This window comes from Tursiops truncatus, chromosome X, assembly GCF_011762595.2.
Source record: "Tursiops truncatus isolate mTurTru1 chromosome X, mTurTru1.mat.Y, whole genome shotgun sequence".
NCBI classification, from domain to species: Eukaryota; Metazoa; Chordata; class Mammalia; order Artiodactyla; family Delphinidae; genus Tursiops; species Tursiops truncatus.
Window position 1 is genome coordinate 96,120,788 of NC_047055.1, and position 26,261 is coordinate 96,147,048.

General features: G+C 40.0%; 1 protein-coding gene across 6 annotated transcripts in view; it reads right to left on the bottom strand.

Moving 5' to 3' along the window:
* SYTL5 (synaptotagmin like 5) overlaps positions 1-26,261 on the bottom strand; it is a 235,682-nt gene that overhangs the window by 129,812 nt on the left and 79,609 nt on the right. For all 6 annotated transcript variants that reach the window (XM_033849443.2, XM_033849441.2, XM_073799051.1 and 3 more), the window contains exon 2: positions 1,825-2,303. In XM_033849443.2, coding sequence (XP_033705334.1) covers positions 1,825-1,943 — 119 coding nt within the window. In that variant the 5' untranslated portion in view covers positions 1,944-2,303. The remainder of the gene's footprint in view (positions 1-1,824; positions 2,304-26,261) is intronic.

Consider the following 26,261-nt stretch of genomic DNA (forward strand, 5'->3'; position numbering starts at 1 on the left):
GCTTTATTCTTGATAGCTCTATTGTATATGACACAATTGTTACAGAGAATAAGGAAAGAAGGCAAGGGAAGATAAAGAAAAAGGAAGAAGGAGTGTAATAGATTATTACTAATAGTTATTGAGAATGACAGGAACAAATATTCTGAACAAAGTCCTGTTCATTGTACTTCAGTCTTTCCTGGGATCTGGTTATTAAATTGTTTTTTCCTAAACAGGGTGATTTTGAATTCACCTGAGAATGTTATCAATAATTGCTTTGTACCTTGCCCCCCATAAACAATAGAACTTTTTGCAGCCCATTAGAAAATTCAGTCACTTTTCATGACTGGACTACCAATGCCAAAAATATTACTGATTTCTTGAAAATCATTAACTGCATTTCATTGCCACCTGAATTCTAAGCACAGAAAAAGTGCAATAATTTTAATCAAAGCCTTTAAGATTGGCGGAATACCTTGAAATGATGGAAATAAAAATTCTGAGCTCTTCACTATGAAATAAGAATCAATCGAGAATATTTCAATATCTTTCCAATTCTAAGGATCCTAGTTCCTTTAGGCACGTTGAATATTTTTGAAACATGTGAAGATAATCTTATGATGAGTTTTCTCCTCAAGTAAAACAAACATAAGCTTCTGATTGCAGTTTTGGTAGACACGCGATATACAAAAGCTACACGTTGCACAGTAGTAGGCAGTGACTGAGGAGGGAACTCTGTTTATCTTTGCTCCTCTACTCAGAGTTGAGACGTAATAACCAAATATATATATATATATATATATATATATATATATATTTTTTTTTTTTTTTTGCAGTACGCGGGCCTCTCACTGTTGTGGCCCCTCCCGCTGCGGAGCACAGGCTCAGGACGTGCAGGCTCAGCGGCCATGGCTCACGGGCCCAGCCGCTCCGCGGCATGTGGGATCTTCCCGGACCGGGGCACGAACCCGTGTCCCCTGCATCGGCAGGCGGACTCTCAACCACTGCGCCACCAGGGAAGCCCTAACCAAATATAGTTAACAAGCAGGACAGGACAGGCAGCAACCAAACAGAATGAATGTGGCAACCAATCAGAATGATGCTCTGATCATTCGGAACAGATGACGTAACCAATCAGAATGGATACTGGCTGAAAGACAGATGAGGTCACACCTGGGGATTCAGCTAAATATCAACCCTGCCTACAACCGATGTGAAATTCAACTCTGCCCACATTACTCAACTTTCCTCACACAGAAACTTATTTCAAGAAATTCAGATGAGTTCTGGGATACAATGGGAACTTTTCACTTTCCAGATCCCCTTCCGCTCCCAGCTCTGGTCAAAGCAAATTCCCACTAAGACTGACCTAAGAAAGGCATTATAAATAAATAATAGTTAACATTTATTGTGCACTTAAGTACCAGGCACTACACATTATCTTCCTTAATCTTTGCAACAACCCTATCAGATGAGTGCTCCTATTATCCCTGTTTTATTGATGAGGAAACCAAGGCATGGAAAAGTTGAGTCACTGGTTCAAGGTCACACAACTAGTACATCCCAGAGCTGGTTCTCAAACCTGAGCAGTCCTTCCACTTACCTATGAGTTATGATGTCATTGGCAAATTGACATTCTCATCAACCTATTTACAGCTCAATCCCATCCTTCCTTCTAGATAAATGATAAAGCGCCAAAGATGTTTTCTAATATTTGTGCTACTGCTTGCAATCTACGAAGTCACTGACTAACACGTGTCACCAATGTGGTTGCAGTTGCTCCATTTCTGATCTAAATTGCTTCAAACAGAAAACAGTCAAGGAAGGCAGACAAAAGAACATTACCTTATTCTCTTGTCCTCTACTTTTTTCAAATATTCATCTCTCTTTAGGACTCCCAGGATCATCTCCTTCTCATGATCTAATAGAAATGACAGGTTGATGAACTCCGAGTTCTTAGACATGGTATTTCAGCAGTAGCTCTGAGTAGCAGTGGTTGAATCTTCCAGGTGAATTGATATCCACAATTCTTAAGGTCTCCCCGAACAACCCAGAGTCACTCAGTTGCTTGATGTAGAGAGGCTTTTATAAGGTCTCTGAAGAACTGCTGATGGTAGGTAGGGATTCTTCCAGGCAACACAGAAAACAAGCTCCACTGGGATTACATTTCAAGAAAGTCATTCTTCTTTTAACTGAAAAGATCTCCAAAGCCTTCGTGGTGGTGTACAGTCCAGTGGCAGCTGAGTTTCCCTAATGATGCTCAACGTTAACCCAGAAAGTTACAGAGCAGGAAACAGATCCGCTGGGACAGAATCCAGAAAACACTGCAAAGGTGGAAAAAACAAAGGAGAGGAAAATTAGGCCATTTTCCTCAGAGCACTTGTAAGAGTGTCTAATTTTTGAAACAGTGATGTGCCTAACTCAAAAAACACTTTTTAATCAGTAAACATGCATTTATGAAATACTTATTGTATTTATTACCATCAAAGAGTACTTATATTTAGTTGATTCCAGGTTCTCTATGTCAATTCTGCTTCTTCCATTATAAAGAGCTTCCTCTACCAGCCAGATCCCGTTTACCACCCTTGCAGCTGATCCACGGGTCACCGCTTTGGGACTCTAAGAGCACAGTCTGGACTGTCGACACAGGACAGGTCCCTTGAGTGGCTCCATCATGCCTTCCCTCCCTCCCTCCCCAAAACTAGGACCACGACATAAAAAAGCATCACCGGCAAAACAAATATGAATCAGTGCTGCACATATCAACCTAAATCTCTCTCACAGACATGTTGAATGCAAAAACTTAAGTTGCAGAAGAATTCATGCAGAATGATAGCATATGCATGAAGGAAATAATTTTCAAAGACATTACATCTAATTTAGGACCACATACATTTGGAGTATAAATATAAGGAAATTCATGGGGAATTCTGAGAGATGCAATCAGAGAGGAGAACACAGGAACTTCAACTACTGGGTGATGTTTTATTCTCAACATAGGTTTATATCTTACGATGTACATGGTTGTTCATGAGTTAGCCCAGCTCTGTATTAACATACCACCAAATAGATGTTTTAAAACTATCCCTTTGTCAACATAAGCTCACCAGGCCCTCTCCATCATATTAACTCTTGGGCACATTCTTTCATTGGCTTGCTACCTGTATTCTCTCTGCGCATCCCCTTAAGAACGATGGCTCTTAGTGTGACCTACGGGGTTTTGTGATTTGGCATCATCCCACGACACTGTTCCTCAGCTTCCCTTCAGGTCTCTGAACTACAATCCGTATGCAGGTTACACTTGGTTTGGTTGGTTCTAGCCAGGTTTCTAAGGGTAATGAGATATTTACTCAAAGGTTGCTTTGGGACCTCCCAGTTACCGTAAGGTCAGGTTGACTCAAATTCTCAGATCTGAAAGGACAGGCTCTAGCCCAGGGCCTCTTTAACTTTCCAAAGTCCCTATGTGTTTGTTCTCTACATTGTATAACGAAACCAGAACTTTGCTGAAATGACTCAGAACTGAACTGCTTCCTACAGACCACGAGCTATCCCCCTTGGAGGAAACTGGCTAGGTCTCAGAGAGTGTAGACTCTCTAAATATACTCCAGTCCTTTCCTCCATCTCCAAAGTTCTAGAGGCTACAGGGTCCAGAGGACCCCAAGAGTGACATGAAGAGGAAACAACAAGGTTAAGAGTAAAAGGGGCTCTTCAGAAAGGTTTGGAGTTTTTGTTTTGTTTTTCCTTTTTTTTTTAATTGAAGTATAGTTGATTTACAATGTCGTGTTAGGTTCAGGTGTGCAGCACAGTGATGCAGTGTGTGCGTGTGTGTGTGTGCGTGTGTATGCTTTTTCAGATTCTTTTCACATATAGGTTATTACAAAAAATTGAGTATAGTTCCCTGTGCTACACAGTAGGTCCTTGTTGGTTATCTATTTTATATATAGTAGTGTGTATATGTTAATCCTATCCTCCTAATTAATCCCTCCCCCCGACCCTTCCCCTTTGGTAACGGAACTTATTTAACAGAAATAGACCCACAGACATAGAAAGGTTTGGTTTTTACATCACTGTCAATTGTGGTCTCTCTCAGATAAAGACCACAGCTGTTTTTCTAACCCTTGTGTGTCTCATCTGGTTTCATGCAGAAATAGAAAAAGCACTTGGTAACTCAGTTAACGAACATCTTATCATCACAGCCAGGTTCACTTAAGACATATTTTGTATTTGAAATGTCAGATTTAGAATGTCCTATGTGAATATTCTATAGAGTTGTATTTAGCATTTATTTAAAGGGTTGGGAGCTATAAAATGCTTGACTCGAAGCTTATGGGTTTCCTTGCCTCGGACTTAAGTTGATGCAAGTCTGCCCTCTAAAATTCCAAGAGTCTACTCACGAGGAGAATAAACGGAGGGGAGTAGTGACACCACGGGGGTAGCACAGGAAGGTGACAGAGAAGATGGGAAACGAAGCATGGCTATAAGAAAAATGAAATTAGTCAGTGAGAGCTTAATGAACAAAATTAGCCCTAAGTGGATTTTTACCCATCTATACCTGGATTGCTAGAGATGATTTATAAATGAGTGACCAAGGAGATCAGAAGTAGCTAAAATTTTATCAGGAAAATCAGGATGTTTCCTCCATAAGCCAGGACCGGACTGTGAGTATACTTTACTAACATGGAATGGACATGATGGTCATCCAGTCCTTCTGGAGAAATACAGGGTGGAGCAGAGGAGACAGTAAGCTTGGCCAGAGAGAGAGAGGAGTTCCAGGGAGCTAGATGCTAGATCCAGACTCTGACCAGAGCAGAAGCATTTGGGCCTCAAAATGAAAATAACCTATGTATTCCTGGTAGTACACGTTCCATGTTGGGTGATGAGGCTGCAGTCTGACAAATTTTCATGTCATGAATCACTCAGAGCAGACAACTGTTTCCTCTTGCTTGAGTTTTACTTCCTCCTGGACACTTCTGGTTTAAGTTGGCTTCCCCTAGAGCTCTCCCTTCAGGGAATGGATGGCCTGGTCCTGCCAATGGAACCCTCTGTGTCTGCTTTGAACCCATGTCTGATCCGTTCTCTGTATGCTGACCAAATCACATTTCTGAGCCTTTGGAGGACCAGCATCTGGGTTGTGATGAGCTTACTTAAGTATGCACCTTTTTTTTTTTTTTTTCCGGCATGTGGGATCTCAGTTCCCAGACCAGGTATTGAACCCGTGCCCCTGCCTTGGAAGCTTGGGATCTTAACCACTGGACCGCCAGGGAAGTCCCAGTGTGTACCATTTTTGGGTGCCTGTTTTCAGCTAGTTCATAGCCCCTCCTGTTGAATCCCTTACCCACTATGTACACACTTTAATCAAGTGAAAAAATGAGTGAAAATAATCACGAGTGCATTTTATCTAGAGGTGAGTCTCATTCTTTTAGTTAAATGTACCCAACACTAGTCAGGAGAGATGAGTTCATTTTTATTTTATCCTTCAAAACCTTCACTTAAACAGATCTCTTTCCTTTAACATTTCAGATACAGATTTTTCCTTCTCTGGCCAGTAGCCTTGCCGAACTGAGCTAAAATATTTAAAAAGATGATAAGATGGTTTGCATTCTGCCGCCTTTCAGCATAGATAGCTCAGGACAGGTCATTAAGTCTGCTCGGTGCCACTCAAGATGCAATAATCAAAAATTCTCACAGCACCGCACAAAGACATAAGTTTCTTAAAAAGCATCTGTTTTGAGTAACGTACACCTAAAATTAATAGAGGGCTGGTATTTTAGTCAAAGGAAAGGGTATATCTGAATGTATCGCATTATGGGGTACTTGAAATGCAGCTTTAAAAATAGTGAGTTTTACAAATATAAAATGGGAGTACTTGATATTCTGGATTGGCCAACACATTTCCAAGCCAATGATATAAAAAAAAAGAAGATGGAGGAACTATTGTAGATTAAGAGACCAAAGAGCCATATAACCAAATAACTAAATGCAATACATAAACCTTGATTATTTAGATTAGATCCTTTAGAACAAGAGTTATAAAAAAACATTCTTAGGACAATGAGGAAATTTGAATAGGGACCGGATATTAGATATTATGAAATTACTAGCTCTTTTAAGTATGACAATGATATTGTGGTTATTAATAAGAATATTGTTTAAAATGTTTTTACTCTTAGAAGATGCATAATGAAGTATTTAGTTGATAAGTGTGATATTTGTAACTTATTTTCAAATAATTTCAAAAGTATTAACTATAGAGATAAAGCAACTATGGCAAATGTTAACAACTGCAGAACCCAGTCGGCAAGTCCATGAGTGTTCACTGTACCTCTTTCAATATTTCTTTATGTATGAACATTTTCATTAAAAAATTGAAAGGAAACACATGGGGAAAGTGATAATGGTAAATGAAAGCCTTCAGAATTATATTTATGACAACTACACTGTGCACTATAGACATTATGTGTCCCCTCAAAATTAATATGTTGAAACCTAATCCCCTATGTGATGGTATTTGGAGGTGGAGCCTTTGGGAGGCAATTAGGTCATGAGAGTGGAGCCCTCATGAATGACAAGAGCTTCCTCCTCCCTTCAGCCCTGTAAGGACACAGGAAGAAGTCAACATCTAAAAGCCAGGAAGTGGGCCCTCACCAGAACTGTGAGAAATTAATGTTTGTTGTTTAAGCCACCCAATCTATGGTCTTTTTGTTGTAGCAGCTCAAACATACTGAGATACTGTGTATCATTTTCTACAGAAAAATGCATTAGAAGTTAGAATATAAAGCAATTATACTCCAATAAAGATATTAAAAAAAGAGAAATTAGAATAACTATAAATTATTTTTTAAATGACTGAATAACATTTCCTAATCTCAGGTGGGTAATTTATATCTCAAGACCTCTAGGAAGGATGACATGTCACAAATGATCCTCTATACATTTTATCGTCTTCACAAAATAACCATAAGATACACAGTGATAACTGCTAAGGAAGCTATAACCCAGTCTTATCCCAAGATTTATCTTTGTGAAGAATGTTTTTAGCTATGCTTCTTCCATCATTTAAGAAGATTATGAGACAGACAAAAAAAATTTCATTGCACTGTTACTTAGTTATAAATTCAGCTAGTCACAAAAAGACCCCACAATAACATGCTCATTTTAAAAAATGTAATGCCAGAGGGACTATAATAGTTATGAAACAGAGACCATGATAACTTAGCTCTTTTGCAGGCAACTGTTTCTAATGCAATATGAAGGACATTAACTTCAAGACTTTTACCACTGGAGGTGATTTGGCAACACGTATCATGTTTTAAAATGTGCAGGAACTGGACTTCCCTGGTGGCGCAGCAGTTGAGAGTCCACCTGCCGATGCAGGGGACACGGGTTCGTGCCCCGGCTCGGGAGGATCCCACATGCCGCCGAGCGGCTGGGCCCGTGAGCCATGGCGGCTGAGCTTGTGCATCCGGAGCCTGTGCTCCACAACGGGAGAGGCCACAACAGTGAGAGGCCCGCGCACCGCAAAAAAAAAAAAAAAAAAAAACAAAAAACTGCAAAGTATTTTATAATCCACCACAAAAGGGCAGGAACTTAACCCACCAATTCCAAGTATAAAATGTACCCTTAGGAACTAGTAAGACACTTGCGAGATTTGCCATAGCACTGCTTGAGAGCTGAAAATTAGAAACAATGTCAGATAACAGGAAATGGGCACACCGATATAACTTAATATATTTATTAAGGTGGAAATACGCATACTATATGTCAAGTTAAAAAATCAGCTTATTGAACAACGTGTATCATACAATCCTTCTTTAAAAAAATAAAACATGCTTACATACCAACTGAAAAAAAAATAAAAATAGAATGTTTCTGAAAGTGCTCTTAGGATGAAATTAATACAAATAAAATTAACTTCCTGTTTGCCTGTTACTGTGTGACAACACAACAGTGAGATGGATTTTCAGCACATTTATAGGGATGTTTAGGTGCTTAGAAAAACCAGCTAAATAACACATGCAAAATTCACTTGGGAGTGCCTTTCAAATAGGTGAGCAGGCAAGACTACACATGTCTGTCAAGCGGTGAGAACTGCCAGAGGGATAAAGATGCTGTGAGGAGAGAAATGAATAGTTCCTTTGCTATGAATCCCAAGCTGAGACACTCAAAGGCAGATGCTACAGAATTGCGGGTATTTATTTTCTTTTTTTATAAATTTATGTATTTATTCATTTTTGGCTGCATTGGGTCTTCGTTGCTGTGTGCGGGCTTTCTCTAGTTGCAGCAAGCGGGGGCTACTCTTCATTGCGGTGCACAGGCTTCTCATTGTGGTGGCTTCTCTTGTTGCGGAGCACGGGGTCTAGGCCCTCGGACTCAGTAGTTGTGGCTGGCGGGCTCTAGAGCGCAGGCCCTGTAGCTGTGGTGCATGGGCTTAGCTGCTCCACGGCATGTAGGATCTTCCCGGACCAGGGCTCAAACCCGTGTCCCCTGCATTGGCAGGCAGATTCTTTTTTTTTTTAAATTTATTTTTATTTATTTACTTTTGGCTGCCTTGGGTCTTCGTTGCTGCGCGTGGGTTTTCTCTAGTTGTGGCAAGCGGGGGCTACTCTTCGTTGCGGTGTGCAGGCTTCTCATGGCAGTGGCTTCTCTTGTTGCAGAGCACGGGCTCTAGGCATGCGGGCTTCAGTAGTTGTGGCACCTGGGCTCAGTAGTTGTGGCACATGGGCTTAGTTGCTCCGCGGCCTGTGGGATCTTCCCGGACCAGGGCTCGAACCCGTGTCCCCTGCATTGGCAGGGGGATTCTTAACTACTGGGCCACCAGGGAAGTCCCTGGCAGGCAGATTCTTAACCACTGCGCCACGAGGGAAGCCCAGGCATTTATTTTCAATAGAGCAGTTTCTTCTCACGTGGACAAGTCTGTGTGGCACATTCCATGGGAGTGCAGTAGTTGAATTTTTTTTCAAAATGGTATTGATTCTCCAAACAGTAATAGGAAGCTCAACTAACAATACCATCAGCTTTATAGTGATGCTCCAGGAACAGCATCCTCAAAATGTCCCACAACAGCTAATACTTAGATAATTCAACTAATCCTTACGACCCTCTCGCAAAATAAAGTCTAATACCCCCATTTTATAGATGAGAAAACTGAGACAGAGAGAAATTAATTAACAAGCCCGAAGTCATACAGTCAGTAAGTAACTCACGACAGTCTGGTTTCAAGGACCCTGCTTCCAACCATGATAGTGACTGCCTCTCAGGGCCTCCATGGAACAACAGAACCCCACAACTTCTCAGAATCTTTAATGCTCTGATGCTCATTGTGAATTTTCACAGAACCCTCAGTCTGGAAAAAGATATTTACCATTATTGGTTCTTAATCTTGGCATCATGTATTTTGATATTTTTAAAGAGAAGACTGTCTATCTTAAAATAAAAAAACTGGTTAGGAAAGAACCTAAATAAATTCAAGAGAGAAAGACTTGAAAGAAAAATTCGAAGACACACTTAGATCATAATATGTGGTAGTTCCCCTGCATGCTTTTTAACTATCAAGACCTATACAATTCTGTATTTCTGAAAAAGTTTCACAGAACAGACCATATATAAATTGTAAATATCTGTACAAAGGAAGCCAGTATAAATAAAGTGAAAAGAAACAAGAGACAAGCTGGGAGAATAAGATTTGTTCCATATAAACCAGAAAAAGGATTAATATCTAGAAAATATAAAGAGCTCCTACAAATTACAAGAAAATAAACCGGTAAAATAAGGGGCAAAAATAAAAACGTGTAACCCACAGTATTAGCAACTCACAAGCAATTCACATAAACATGAAAAGATGCTTATTTAGCTCACTAGTCATTCAATGCAAATTACAAGGAGAACACTTTTTAGTTTTCCTATTAGGTTATGAAAATGTAAAAAACAAAAATCAATTATCATCCAGTGTTTGGTGAGGGTGCGTGGAAATGGGCATACTCATTGCTCCATTGGTGGAAGTGGAGATAGGTTCAACCCTTAGCTGAGAGAGAATTCTCCATGGGTTCCTCCATATTTACATGTCTTGTGAGCAGAGGCACTAAATGGCCTTTTGTTCCGGACAATCCTTCCAGAAATGTTTGCAGAGCGACCAGTAAAAGACATAGTATGTCTCTCTCTGGAGCAAAGGGAAGATCTGCTTACAATTTGTTTAATAAAGCAAAACTCTCCCTCAAGGGCAGACGGCAGATTTGCTTGTAGTCCACTGTAAAAAAATTTGGATACATGTTCAGGGTTCTTCAGCTGTTACGCAAATTCACTGCATGCACAATTTTCACCTGGGGCACTTGAGGGCAAGGGGAACCAACACAAATGTGAAGCTCATGAGAGTCGCTGTGAGGAATAAAATACATTGTATATGACCCAGGAGTGTGTGTCTTCAATCACCAAACATAAAATAGTGACAGGCCTACTTCTTAGCTTGAAAGTAGGGTAAAATCTCACAGCCTTTATGGTTCCTGTCAACCTTTTTAGAGGATGAATTGAATTTTTCAAAATTGGTCAAAGGGTACAAGATTTCAGTTATGCTAGATGATTAACTCTAGGGAGCTACAGGACAGCCCAGCGCCCACAGCTAACAATACGGTGCTGTTTACTTAAAACTTTGCTACGTGTTAGCGTAAATACACGATACATACATACATACATACATAAATTGGATGTGGGAAAACTTCTGGAGGTGATGGATATGTTTACGGCATTGTGGTGATGGTTTCACAGATGTATACTTACCTCCAAACTCATTAAGTTGTATACATTAAATACGTACAGCTTTTTTATGTCAATCGTACCTCAATAAAGTTTTTTAAATTAAGTTTTGAATGTTTTTGACCACTTAAGAATCTATCTTGCAGAAAAATTGATACCTGTGTGTACATATGAGGATAATGTAGAGATATTCATTGCAGCGTAATCATCGAGAGTGAAAATTCGGAAATAGCCTCAAGTTATAGTAATATCATGGTACCATATTGAAGTGAGGTATTTAAAAATATGTATTGACATGTAAATAACTAAGCTACATTGTTAGCTGAAAACAGAAAGATATTTATGCTTTTAAATGCATACGGATGTAATGTACTGCGGTCAGTATACACACATATAATACATGTAAATGTATAGGTAAAGGCACAGGATGATACATACTGATCTGTTAATCACGTTGCCTATAAAGATGGTAGCTGGATTGTCAAAGGTTGGAGAAGAGATGAAAGGGGGCTTATTTACATATTGTTTTTTATTTTATACATGTTCATATAATCATATATTACTTATGTCTTTAAAATTTTTAAGAAGCGATAAGGTGTGGTTAGAAGCAAAAGAGAGAGAAGCCAAAAATAATTTTTTAAATGTGATCTTAGAAGAATACAGGTGACACTGCCAGCAACAGGGAAGTTGGGGAGATGTGCCGGTTTGGGTGGGTGATAATCGATTTTGGTTTTAGACATGTTGTGAAGTAGGTGATACCACCCTGACTCTTCAGCATCACAGTTTCCCACCTCCATTCTCGCTCTCCTACATCAGATTCTTCCAAAACACAAATGAGACCATTGTCACTCCTATGCTTAAATCCTTCAGTGTCTTTCCTTTGCCCTTAAAAGTTCAAACTTGCTTAATATGGTTTAAAAAAAAAACCCTTCAGGATCCGACTCTTGCCTATCCCTCTCTCTCATATCTATCCTTTAACCACACTCAACACTTCATTCCTCTAAAGAAGCCATGGTCTTCTTCACCTCCAGATCTTCCAATTTGCAAGACTCTCTGCCTGGAACACTTTCCCCCTCCCCTCATCTTCTAACTGCTAAGCATCCACAGGTATCTGCTTAAATGCCTCTTAGTCTAGCTCAGGTATCTGTGAGAGGCTGAATAATGGCCCCCAAGATGGTCATGTCCTCGTCACTAGAACCTTTGCATATGTGGCTAGGTCAAGGATCTTGCGATGGGGAAATGATCCTAGATCATCCAGATGGGCCTAGTGTAATTACAAGGGTCCTTACAAGATGGAGGCAGTACAGTTACAGTCAGAAAAGGAAGTGTGATGAAATAAGCAGAGGTCGGAGTGATGGTCTTCAAAGATGGAGAAAGGGGCCATGAGCCAAGGAATGCAGGCAGCTCCTAGAAGCTGGAAAAGGCAAGGAAATGGATTCTCCCCGGAGCCTCCAGAGGAAATACAGTCCTGCCAAACCCATGATTTTAGCTTTATAAGACTCATTTCAGACTTCTAATGAATGAGCTGAAAAAAATCAGACATTTTAGAAGGAACACCTAAAATAAAAATCTCAGCGTGAGGTGATGCTGTATGCCAAAATGGAGTGTAAAAAAGAAACTAAACTCTGGGCAGATGCTTGAGATGAAGAAGTTGGACAATATTCCAGCTCTGTGGCAGCCACCGCACTGCTAGTGGATTTAGAGTGGAACGTACTACTTGACATCACTGTACATGACATTATGGTGGCCTCCTTGCCATGGATGTCTTCTTGTTAACCTGTGGTAGTTTCTCTTTAATCAGACAAAGAGTTAACCTTCTTCTAATAATTCTATGTTACAGAATTTCATTAAATATTGCCACCCTTAGAGCAGATGTATGGAAAATAAACAGAAAAATATCTGTTTCAGTCAATTAAAAAACAATTACCGGGGAGAATATGAGGACAAGAGAAGGCTCCACCATACAAAATGTAGGAAGAAGACCAATGATCGGCATTTCCTTGGAAACCTTCAATGAAAGTGGAGTTTATTAGCTCCAAATACAACATGTACAATCATTCCTTCATGTTTGTTAGCTGATGCTCAGTAACAAACCACCCCCAAAACTTAGTAGCTTAAAACAAAAACTTATCTTTTTACAGTTTTGTGGATTGACTGGGCTTAACTGGGAAGCACACGTTTGGTATCTCTTACGAGACTGCAGTCAAAGGGCAGGTGGGGCTGAAAGTCACCTGAAGGCTGGACTAGGTGGGATGTTAAGGATGACTTACTCACAGAACTGGCAGCTGGCGTCAGCTACTGGCTGGGAGCACAGCTGGGGCTGTTGACCACAATACCTACATGTAGCTTCTCCCTCATGGTGGTCGCTGGGTAGTCAAGACTTTGTACATGGCAGCTGTCTTCCCCCAGAGCAAGTGTTCTGCCCAAGCAGAAACTGCAAGATCTCTTAGGACTTACCATTATTTCTGCCATCTTTTATTTGTCAAGTCAATCACAAAAGCCATCTCAGATTGAAGGGGGTGAATCAGATTCCAAAGGAAGGGGAGTAGCAAAGAATTTGTGGCCCTTTTAGCTTCCCATGTCTTACTTCCTCATATACAGGATATGGAAGTTTGTGGTTACCAGGAATTTGAAGACCAAGGATCACGCATTCTTCCATTTCTTGATGGGAATGGAAAAACTGCATGTGTACCATGACTCCCTATTTTTTGTTAATGGCTCAGTACAAGTGTAGGCACTTTTAGCTATACGAAGAGAAGCAAGCAGGGTTTGAAATGCTCAGCTGTTCAGACCTAAGGACACAAGTCATTATTATTTTACACACACAGATGCATAAATCAGTGAAATGGTAGCACAGTCAGCAGAAGTGTAAATTATTTGAAACGCTTCTATAAACAAACAGTATCAAGGGTACTGGTGGGTATTGGGAGAAAACTGGTTCCAATGGGTTCCAGGGACTCATGAAAGGTTAATAGAACAAGAGAGGAGAATGTTCTCAATGCAAGCCTCCTCACAGTATTTCTGCAAGACTTGTGGATGCCCCATTATTTGCAGTAGAGACTCAAACTTTTTTGAGGGACAGTTGATACCTTAGGCAATCAACAATGACTATAGGAAAAAAATATGTATGTTCTATGTAGAAAAAATACATATATTCTAATGGACAAAGGGGTGGGGGTAATTTAAGGGATTCATCAACTGTAGTCACCAGAAGATTTTACAGTCCATGGGGTAAGCAATGCTAATACAAAGCCCTCAGAATCAAAGGCTGGCTCTATGTAGCCTCTCAGAGTTGCTGTTGTAGAAAACATGGGGCTTTGGAAACTAATGGGATTCATTCTACTCGCTGAGAGGATAACATAGACAAGCTATTCTAAGTTTTTGTTGTCTCAGTTTATTCATCTGTAAAATGGGAATATTAACATGCACTTCCTCGGTTTGTTGTGAATCTTAAAATGAATTAATGTATACAAAGTGCCTAGCACAGTATCTGGCACCTAACAGATGCTCAAAACATTTTAGACCTCTCCATCCTTTCTGTTCTTACACTGAAATTAGCAATGTCGTTAAAAAAGATCAGTAAAAACATACCTCCATTCCCTTCAATTCACAAAATTCCCAAAGGTCTCTCTCTCTGGCTTCCTAGACTTTCTATTAAGAATTTACAAACTTCTTAGCAATCGCTTAGAAATGCCACAATTTTTATTAAAATAATAAGATTTTTAATAATGCTAAGATTCTTTGACATATGATAACATGCTGGAAGGTTCGTAACATGAAGGTAAGTGGAAAAACTCAGGACATAAAGCTACTTATACGGTATGATTCCAAATGTGCTAAAGGAAATACCTACACAACTAAATATTATAGAAAATAGAATGAGAGGAGATAAGTCAAAATATTAAGTTTATCTCTGGTTAGTTATATTATAGCTGTATTTTAGATTCTTCTTTATAACTGTCTTCATTTCCATGTTTCCACAATAAATACATATTACTTATAAAATCAGTTTAAAAAACAGTAAATGTCATTGCTGTCAAGACTATATTCTAGCCATATTAGCTCAACTTCATATGCCATGATACACAATGCATATATCCACTGATCATGCTTCACCGCTGAACAGGGAAAAAAAAATCAGTGGTAGAGTCATACGGCTTTGTGGTTAATAAATGTATATTTAAAATAACGCTTAATTCACTAAGGCATTTTCAGTCTGGAAGAAAACCAAAGCAAAGAACAGATACAAAGGGTTACAAAGCATAGAAATGTTCGTGCAATAAACTGCTGGAGCTAGGGAATACATAGATGAAGAAAGCATGGGCTCTGTTCCCAAAGAGCTTGTCTATTTCGTAGTGGAGACAAAAACATTAAAAAAACAAAACAAAAAAACACAGTCATAAATGCCAACTTGGCTTTGAGAACGCAAAGAAAAGGACAGTTGGGAAAAGGAAAGTGGTCATTGTACAATGTGAAGAGAGTAAATGTGAAAAGTCACAAGTACACATGACTAGTCCAGGGAACAGTGAATCATCCCAGGGCTGGGGCCTGAGTTCACGGTGGAGAGGTGAGAGGAAGGGCTGCCAGCCAGGGAGGAATTTTGTTTCCAAATAAAGCACCTGCACTTTATCCAGTGTTTTCCAAACTGTCTGTGGGAATGGTTTCTTAGGAAACACAGCAAGGTGGGTTACATGGCCAAGCCTGTGACGCCGATCCCTGCTTCAAACAGAGCAGCCCTGCTTTTATCTGTTCTATCAGTTGGATTTCCTGCCAGGATTTTATTTGAAGAAAGAGCTCCATGACCTTAAAAAGTCTGAAAACTGCTCGCATGCCATCAAACTGTTGAATGCTTTTAAGCCTAGGAATAGCACAGTCAGATTTCTCTTTTAGATGTGTGTTTTGAAACACATCAGTACTGAGTGATTGCCTGAGAGAGTAGAAGTTATGGGGACAGTGAAGAGACTTGAGCAGGAGGGCCAGGGAGAGATTGGGAACTAAAGCTGTGTTAGTGGGAAAGGAACGAAGGGTCATTTTGCAGATATTTGGGAATGATCTAATAAGGTCCAGTTACCAACGGGATGTGGCTGATGAGGAAGAGGGAATAGAGTGACTGAGGTTTCTGGCATGGAGAACCGCGAAGAGTCTTACATTTTAGTGTACATAAGAACCACCTATGGTGTTTGTTCAAAAAGAGATTCCTGAGGTTCCATCTCCAGAGATCCTGATTCGAGAGGACTGGGGTAAAGCCTAGGAACGTTGATGGTAATGCTATTCACAGAGACAGAGGATACAAGATAAAAAAGGTTGAGAGGAAAAAAATTAATTAAAATTTGAAGATGTTGGCGTCCAGGAGCTTAGGAGGCAAATATCAAAACCAAAGACCTGTCCAGAAGGGCACTGGAATATGGAACTAGAGTTTATCAGAGAAGTCTACACTAGAGGGGTTTAATTGAGAATTACTGGTACCTACATTATGGCTGAAATCATGCAAGTGAGAATACACAGGAGGAGAAGAGGGCCAGGGATAAGATCATGAGGAACAATAATTTTTAAAGAAGAGGTAGAGAAACAAATGAGCTGATGAAAGAGACTAGGGGGAGGGGATAATCAACAGAGCGAAAGACGCAGTTGAGTCTAATGAATTGGGAGTCAAGTCTATCACTCAGAGTCAGTGGAGGCCACCATTATGTTCACATTTCAATTAACCTCTCAAGTAAACTGTTACAAACACCTGCGGCTACATGACTTCCAGAGTTTCTGGGCACCACACTAAACCCAGAAACTCTGGAAAATGCACCCTATCCGTAAATTCAGCCCAATCCAGTGTTATATCACATCTTCCTTGGCCCTCTCCTAATTTCTAATAATATAAATTAGTAAACCTTGCAATTATTTGGGGGGGATAATCTAATTCCTTCAAGGTCATACTTTGTACTTGTCCCCCCCAGAGCATATTAAAATCTGACCACAGTTATGGGCCTTATGGAAACAAGGATTATTTGCAGTGAGTATTGATTACTGGACAAGCTCTTGCAACCAAAAAAAAGGTAGATAGATAGCCTGAAAATCAGCTGTTAGGAGATCTAAAGTTGTCACTGACCAAGACCAAAGGGAGCAGTAGTTCACGATGGACATATGGGAGGAAGCTCTACAATAGGTTATGGTGTAGGAAACCACTTGAAGCCAGGAGAATTTTGAAGAGTCATCTATGTTCTAGTATGAGTGTGGCGCAGGTCTTTTTCACGGGAGCCAAAGTGAGCTAGTGTTGGAAAATAAGCAGGAATGTCATATATATAAAATGCATGGTCGAATAGCTCTTGCAAGTTCAGAGCTCTGAGCAAACCCCTTCGGTGCCAAGCAGCTTTAAAGTTGGTGCAAGAAGAAGCAATATTCTACCCATACGTTCAGCTAACTGTCACCCAATTAACCAAACTCTCTATAGGGATGGCAAATTACTCCTAGGGCATCCTGCTTCTAAAATCTTATTCACATGACCTAGCTGAGAAGACGCTGGGTCCTTTGTGGAAACTCACCCATGCTACTCAGGCAAGTAGCTTGCAACCCAGGAAGATCTATTTTTAAACTAAACCTGAAGCTGATTCTCACAGGCCCAAATGGCTCCCCTGGGCGGGGGGAGGGGGGATTATCCGTATATACAGCCAGCTTGTTGCCCCTCACTTTTCGGATTCCTATCAGTCTGATTGTTAATGCCAAGTCTGATAAATGCAGTAAGGAACCGTGGAGAGTAAGATGAACAAGATTTCTGTACCTCAGATGTGGCCTTACACCATGCTCCACGCTAGGGGTTGGGAAACTTTCTATTGAGGGCCAGCCAGTAAATATATTAGGCTTTTTGTTACAAGAGGCAAAGTCATGGCTATATTGTAGTTACTTATATAACAAGAAAGAAAACAAATGTCCACAAATATTTTACTGACAAAATTCAAAATATAATAATAATGATTGAATACAGTTGTTTTGAGGGTTTTTTGATAACACATATCTACTAATGAGAAGAATGGGATATTAGGACAGATAACATTTCACTTAACTGGGATCCAATGTTAGTACTCCTATAACCAAAGTGATAAAAGTAGGCCTGACCTCACCCCAGACCTACTAAATTCGATTTTTTTTTTTTTTTTTTTTTTTTTTGGCTGCGTTGGGTCTTCGTTGCTGCACGAAGGCTTTCTCTAGTTGCAGTGAGCGGGAGCTACTCTTTGTTGCGGTGCCCGGGCTTCTCATTGCAGTGGCTTCTCTTGTTGTGGGGCACGGGCTCTAGGCACGTGGGCTTCAAGGCACGTGGGCTTCAGTAGTTGTGGCGCACGGGCTCAGCAGTTGTGGCTCGCGGGTTCTAGAGCACAGCCTCAGTAGTTGTGGCACATGGGCTTAGTTGCTCCACAGCATGTGGGATCTTCCTGGACCAGGGATCAAACCCGTGTCCCCTGCATTGGCAGGCGGATTCTCAACCACTGCACCACCAGGGAAGTCCCTGAATGTGAATTTTAACAAGAGCCCCCAGTGGTTTGTGTGCACCGTGAAGTTTGAGAACACACTGGTCTAGTTTCTTAATACTATCTGAGCTGCATTTCTATCCCTTTAAAGAAGAAAATGAAAGCTGTGGATCCTAGAAAACATTCTCAAACCGTCTGAAATCCATTCAAGAACTCTTACAGGGTCTCTGGCCCTGAAGTGAAGATCCCAGGGGCTCTATTGCCAGATCCACCCCAGGATGAAAATGTTCTGCAATTAGACTGTGGTGATGGCGTTTAACCTGTGAGTATACTATAAAACATTGAATTTTATACTCCAAATGGGTAGATTGTATGGTATGTGAATTATATCTTGATAAGGCTATTTTTAAAAAATCAAATTAAAGAATTTTTGGGTTTAGGAGCGAGGCACTGCATTTTTAAAACTTCCCATAGTTTTCCAGTAGACAGCTCAAGTAGAGAATTGCAAGGACTCCAGGTTTTGGAGTTAGAAAGCTCTGAGTTCAAACACCAGCTTTGCTACTTATTGTGTTACAGAAGCTGAGCTACTTAACCTCTCTGAACCTCAGTTTCTTCTTTTGTAAAGTAGAGATAATAACAATACCCATCTCATGGGGTTTCTGGGGGGATAAAAAGTAACTGCTAATGCAAAATGTCTATGTGACACGATGGAATGTCACAGACATCAAATACAAAGCCCAAAAGAAATCATTACAATACTTCACATCATCCAAGTCATAGTTAACCATACCTGTTCTATTGTCCATGTTGTATTATATTTTATATTGGACTGAATATTTCCTGCTCCATTATTATACCTGCCTTAACTCCTTTTCCTTATGGCTCACGGTAATAATGACTGTAGACACCCACGCAGCACTCATGTCCACGTACCAGGCCCTGTTCTAAGGTTGCTTTATATATATTAACTCATTCAATCCTTACCTCAACCCTTTGAGTTATTTTTGCTATTCCCATATTATCACAGATAGAGAAAATAAGGCAGAGGAGATTAAATAACTTGCTCAGTGCCACAAAGCTCAAAAGTGGTGGAGCTAAGATTCAAACTAACGCAGTCTTCCTCTAGTGACCATGTCTGTGATCATTATACTGTACCGTAGAATGAAATATATATTTATAAACATACACACACACATATATATACATATATAACTATATACTATATAACACACAGATGTATGTATACACATATGTTCTTTTTCTTCATATATATACAAAATTTATATATATATAAATTTTGTCTTGGTCAACCTTATACCAATGCCCAGCACTCCTAATGTGGTTCACGGACTGGGCTGGTCATAACCTGTTGGTTATTGGCCTGCGGCAAGATGTGTGCAAAATTGAGAGCGTTTAAGAACTTTCATAGGAATCTGACGTTGACACGACAAAGGAGTGTGTCATTGTGGACTCACCTCGCTGTACAGTGAATTTTACAAAAGTATTAGTTTGAGGTGGCTTGGAAAATTAAACACAAAGAAACTGGTTCTTTAGCACAGATAGTTTGGGGAACAACACTGGAAGGTGACCTGCAATATGCTTTCTTTCTCTTCTGATGTTCCTCAAACTATGTGTTCTCTCTGCCAAGAACAAAGCTTGGAGGCCTGAATGTTGAGTTTTATGATAGGAGTGTAGAGAGGAATGTAAGAGATGACACTGGGGCGGCTTCTCCTGGCTAAGAAAGGACATGAAAGCTCCAGCAGTGGTCAAGGTGTGCAGAGAGTAGAGGAAAATGAGGTGAGGAAGGGCCTGATGCTACTTGGGCTCCTGCAAGGATGGTCTGAGCAGCTCAGCCGGGAGAGGGGAGTTAGCAATGGCTGAGGGAACCGGAAGTGCTGAGGGGCCAGCAGACCTAAGAGCCTTGAGTAATGATGAACGCAGCCTCCCTCCATCCCCACCTTGACAGAAGGTCACAGAGATGATGACAACCCCTGAGACACTAGCGCACAGGGCCAGATCAGTGACAGTTTTATAGATACCAGCACAGATTGTGTGAGCCTGTGAACCAGGGAGAAAGGTAAAAACTGGGGCAGCAGGAAAAAAATATCCCAGGGAAATGCCTTTAGAAGTTACTTAACTTGACCAAGGTAACTCTGGCACAGAATAGGGACTCTGGTTCAAATCCAGGCTCTGAAATTTGTTAGACACCGGATCTTGGAGACATGACTGAACCAAGACATGATCTTGGTTACATGCAAAGGAAACCATAAACAAGACCAAAAGACAACCCTCAGAATGGGAGAAAATATTTGCAAATGAAGCAACTGACAAAGGATTAATCTCCAAAATTTATAAGCGGCTCATGCAGCTCAATAACAAAACAACAAACAACCCAGTCCAAAAATGGGCAGAAGACCTAAACAGACATTTCTCCAAAGAAGATATACAGACTGCCAACAAACACATGAAAGAATGCTCGACATCATTCATCATTAGAGAAATGCAAATCAAAACTACAATGACAAATCATCTCACACCGGTCAGAATGGCCATCATCAAAAAATCTAGAAACAATAAATGCTGGAGAGGGTGTGGAGAAAAGGGAACACTCTTGCACTGTTGGCGGGAATGTAAATTGATACAGCCACTGTGGAGAACAGTATGGAGGTTCCTTAAAAAAACTACAAATAGAACTACCATACGACCCAGCAATCCCACTACTGGGCATATACCCTGAGAAAACCATAATTCAAAGAGTCATGTACTGTAATGTCCATTGTAGCTCTATTTACATTAGCCAGGACATGGAAGCAACCTAAGTGTCCATCGACAGATGAATGGATAAAGAAGATGTGGCACATATATCCAATGGAATATTACTCAGCCATAAAAAGAAATGAAATTGAGCTATTTGTAATGAGGTGGATAGACCTAAAGTCTGTCATACAGAGTGAAGTAAGTCAGAAAGAGAGAGACAAATATCGTATGCTAACACATATATATGGAATTTAAGGAAAAAAATGTCATGAAGAACCTAGGGGTAAGACAGGAATAAAGACACAGACCTACTAGAGAATGGACTTGAGGATATGGGGAGGGGGAAGGGTAAGCTGTGACAGGGCGAGAGAGAGGCATGGACATATATACACTACCAAACGTAAGGCAGATAGCTAGTGGGAAGCAGCCTCATAGCACAGGGAGATCAGCTCGGTGCTTTGTGACCGCCTGGAGGGGTGGGATAGGGAGGATGGGAGGGAGGGAGACGCAAGAGGGAAGAGATATGGGAACATATGTATATGTATAACTGATTCACTTTGTTATAAAGCAGAAACTAACACACCATTGTAAAGCAATTACACTCCAATAAAGATGTAAAAAAAAAAAAAAGAAAGTGTTTGAATAGTCCTTAGGTCATAGGAAATCCTCAGGAAGGATGAAGAGTTACTATTATTATTGGTGGCAGTACTGGACCCACATTTTATGTTTGCTGACCCAGGTTCAATAGTTTTCACACTATAATCAATCACATACTACCACTGGATTTTATCTTCATTGTTCAGGAACCTATTCTGTAGATCTGACTGGTGCTAATATTTAGTTATATCCTACTGTGCTTAAGTATAAAGCCATATATATAACTATTACTCATAAAAACAATGAGACAAACAGGAATTCACTTGAAAGAAAATCAATAGCTGTTTCGTTTGTTTTGTATAACTGATTTAGAAATAACCTTCCTGTGTTTAGAGCTCAAACTCAGTAATAGCCAACAAAATTAGATGACAGCTGTGAATGGTTTGAAGTAGGTTAAATTCTTCCTTCTGGAACATGGCTACTACAAAGAGAACATCCCAGTCTTTTTTTTTTTTTTCCATGTTACTGACAACTTCCTCGTAGTTAAGTTACTTTTCCTGAGCTGGTCTCTCAATTAGAGGACAGTGATTCTTTGTCACAAAATATGTTTTAATACATTTCTAGTTCCAGCCAAAATTTATAACTTAAAAATTATGCATTTATTTATAGGCACAGACATCTTTCAATACACCATTATTTGTTGAAAGTTGGGGGAAAATGCCTGTTTTGTATCAGGCCCTTACTACTTTGACTATTCATCCTTGATATCGTATCACTTGATTTATTTTTTTCTTAATTAATTTTTTATTGAGGTATAGTTCATTTACAATGCTGTGTTAGTTTCAGGTATACAACAAAGTGATTCCATTATACATATATATTCCTTTTCAGATGCTTTTCCCATATAGGTTATTACAAAATATTGAATATAGCTCCCTGTGCTGTATAGTAGGTCCTTGTTGTTTATCTATTTTATATATAGTAGTGTGTATCTGTGACTCCCAAATTCCTAATTTATCTCTCCCCACCTCGCAACCCTTTCCCTTTGGTAACCATAAGTTTGTTTTCTACGTCTGTGAGTCTGTTTCTGTTTTGTAAATAAGTTCATTTGAATACATCCTTGAATACACCATTATTTGTTGAAAGTTGGGGGAAAAAAATGCCTATTTTCCCTTAGGCCCTTACTGCTTAGAAAATTCATCCTTGATATCATATCACTTGCTTTAAATGAAATTAACTTCAAATTTTTAAATCATATGTTAATGTTAATATAATTTCACACTAGGAGACTAAAATCTATTGCTCTCTATACACAGATCTTGGGAAGATATATCAATGGACTTGTCTATATTCTGACACTTGAATTAAATAAATATATTTCATATGCTCTCTCTTGGTCTGTGTTTACCAAGTGGGCTGTTGCTGAACTTTGGCTTTTATAATCCAGATAAAAGTATGTTTAGATTTAAAGTCTATTTTTGAACCCTGGAACATCATTATTTGATGGCTAGATTCCAAATATGATTTCTCTACCCATACACACCCCTCCTCCCACCCCATGTCAACTATATTTTCTGGTAAAATCTTCCATTCTTAGAAGACACCGTCAATGTTAAATAATTTTTTACATTGTTTGGTTTTAAGGATTTTGCTTCCTTTAAAATGAAATATATCTTCAAGTGGTTTTTTTTAATCATTATCTTAATTTCCCTCCAAGTCCTGATTCTTGGAAATATTTTCTGACTGCACAACACCAAAAACAAAAATGCCACCAAAGTCTATTTTCATAAACCAGAAATCCTTAAATGAATTGGACGTGTTCATAATGCAGGAACAGAGTGTTTCCTGGCATTCGGTTAGAAAGATTAAATCAAATTAGCCTGGATAAGTCAACTGTTACAAGGACTGGAAATTGCTAAATTAAACTTAACAAGAGTTACAAATGGTACTGTGCCTACTTGGAAATGAATAAGGTTATTAAGGGGTTCAGGGAAGGTAAGTCGGATTTTAATATTTTTATTCAGTGAAGAAGAAAATTATTTTTGTAGCTGATAATGCTTAGAGAAAATTGTTTTTTAAAAAAACGAAGGTGAGAGAACATTTACGTGTACAAGAAGTAGTTTCAAAAGGAAACAGTGGCAACTCTAAAAATTGAGCCTAAACTTTTGTTAGCAAAAGCAAAGATGGGAACTAACATGCAAGAGAGCATCCCCATGGCAGAAGCAACAATGAAGTACAGTGCAAAGTAGCTGTCAACTTACAATTATTTGACAACTGTGGTGCTCACGTACAGAATCATGCGTGAGAAAAATCAGACTCTTCTTGAACAGATAGGGGAATACCTAGTATAAATATTATTTTTATATATTATGAAACACTATCAAACATTTAATACCAGTTGTCAAGGAAAATTGGAACTGCAGCATTTAACATCTGCCCAGGACACCACAGCCTGCCCTCTTGAGCCAGACGCTAGAGCACAGATGTGCTGAGATGATAGGGCACAATGCCTGAGAATACGGGCTCTGATTCTGGGCTGCCTGGGTCTGAAGCTGAGCTCAATTGCTCATTAATTATGCATAACCTCTATGATCCTGTTTCTTCTTCTGTAAATGGGGTAAGGATGATGATATCTATCCCATGGGGTTCTTGTGAAGATTAAATGAGTTAAACAATCTAAAGCACTTAGAACCACCCCTGGAATATTCTAAGTGTTATTTGTCCTTTCTTAACATGAAAAAAAAATCCTCATTCAAAGTGAATACTGTGTGTTAGTAAAAATACATACTCTGGCCAATGATCCTATAAATTGAGAGGAGCAGAATTTCTAAGGTCCCTTGCACTCTGAAATGTTTTAAGCGTATGCTTGTTAAAGAAAGAGATTTCTAGGGGCTTCCCTGGCGGCCCAGTGGTTATGACTCTGCGCTTCCACTGCAGGGAGCACGGGTTCAATCCTTGGTCAGGGAACTAAGATCCCGCATGCCGTGCGGTGTGGCCAAAAAAAGAGAGAGATTTCTAGAATACAGAGGATAAGTCTGTTTTCTTAACATTTGGATACTGATACTTTGATTCCATGACATATCACCATATTTCATGACTCTATAAGGGCAAACTACTTACCATTCTTTTCTCTTTAATAAGAACAACAAAAATGTGCCTGAAACACCATTCTCCCCATCCTTGAGCCCCGAATGGCTGCTCAGAATGTTCCTATCTCCTTATGTGCATCTGCTCAGTTCTGCCTCAGATGGCAGGGCCATTTGTGATGTGAATCACGAGGGATTCAGCCAGGTATAGGTGTCCACTCCACGGCTCTGAGCTTCCATCCTTGATACACCTGATCCTCACCTGGTGACTCAGTTCTAATAACTCGCTCCCACCTTATATCCACATGCTGCCCCACTGGCTGCCAGCACCACCTTCCACACTTTTGGAGCAATTATTATGGGCCAGGCACTGTTTTTTTTTTTTAAGTATTTTACATCTATTAACCCTTTTAATCCTACAACACCCCTATGAGTACAAACTATTATTACTCCCGTTTTACAGATGAAGAAACTCAGGAAAAGAGAAGCTAGATTTTCTCAATTTCACACAGCTCGTCAGTAGCAGAGCTGGGATTCAAATTTAACCCTACACTATACTGCCTCGGTAGTCAAGACCCAGGACCTTGGTCCCTGCTCCTGAGTTATTCTTTTTCATGTATTTTTGGCTGTGTTGGGTCTTTGTTGCTGCGCATGGGCTTTCTCTCTAGTTGCAGCGAGCGGGAGCTACTCTTCATTGTGGTGCACGGGCTTCTCATTGCGGTGGCTTCTCTTGTTGCCGAGCACGGGCTCTAGGCACGCGGGCTTCAGTAGTTGTGGCACACGGGCTCAGTAGTTGTGGTTTGCGGTCTCTAGAGCGCAGGCTCAGTAGTTGGGGTGCACAAGCTTAGTTGCTCTGCGGCATGTGGGATCTTCCCGGACCAGGGCTCGAACCCGTGTCCCCTGCATTGGCAGGTGGATTCTTAACCACTGCACCACCAGGGAAGTCCCCCTGAGTTATTCTTATATTAACAAATCTTACTGTAATATTTATATAATGCTTCATAGTTTTAAATGACTTCACCTCCATGAACTTATCTTCATGTGACCACTATGTGAGATAGGATAAGTATGAGGAAACAAAGGCTCACAGAGAGATAAAGTGTAAAGGAGGTAGTGGCTGGTAGAATCAGAATTTAAACCTGGGTCTTTGGCTACCAGAGCCTGTGTTCTTCCCATCACTCCCAAGATTTTGTTCTGAAGGTTTCGAAAAAGAAGATACCCATAAAATAGGGACTTTCTGGGTAGAGATTTTCGGATGGAGCTGGGGTCTAACCAAGACCTTGAATTCTAGATAACTCTCAGGGAGGAGAGGATGAGAAAATACAGAATAAAAGAAAAAATAACAGAAAAGGGAGATGAGAAAGGATAGATGCTAGAGAGATTATCATGAAAGAAATAAAAGGCCTTGGTAATGGCTTAGGTATTGAGAGCAAACGAAAAGTTAGATGCAAAACTGGTTCCTAGGTTTCAAATGTGAGAAACCAGGAGATCATCAATGCCATTAGCAGAAACATGGATGAAAGAGGAAGTGGTTTCACATAAAAGACAGTGAGTTTGGCTCCAACCATGAAGAACATTTGGTGACAGTTGCACTTGGAAGTACAAGTGGGAAAATATACAGCAGACAGAAAAACCTAGAAAT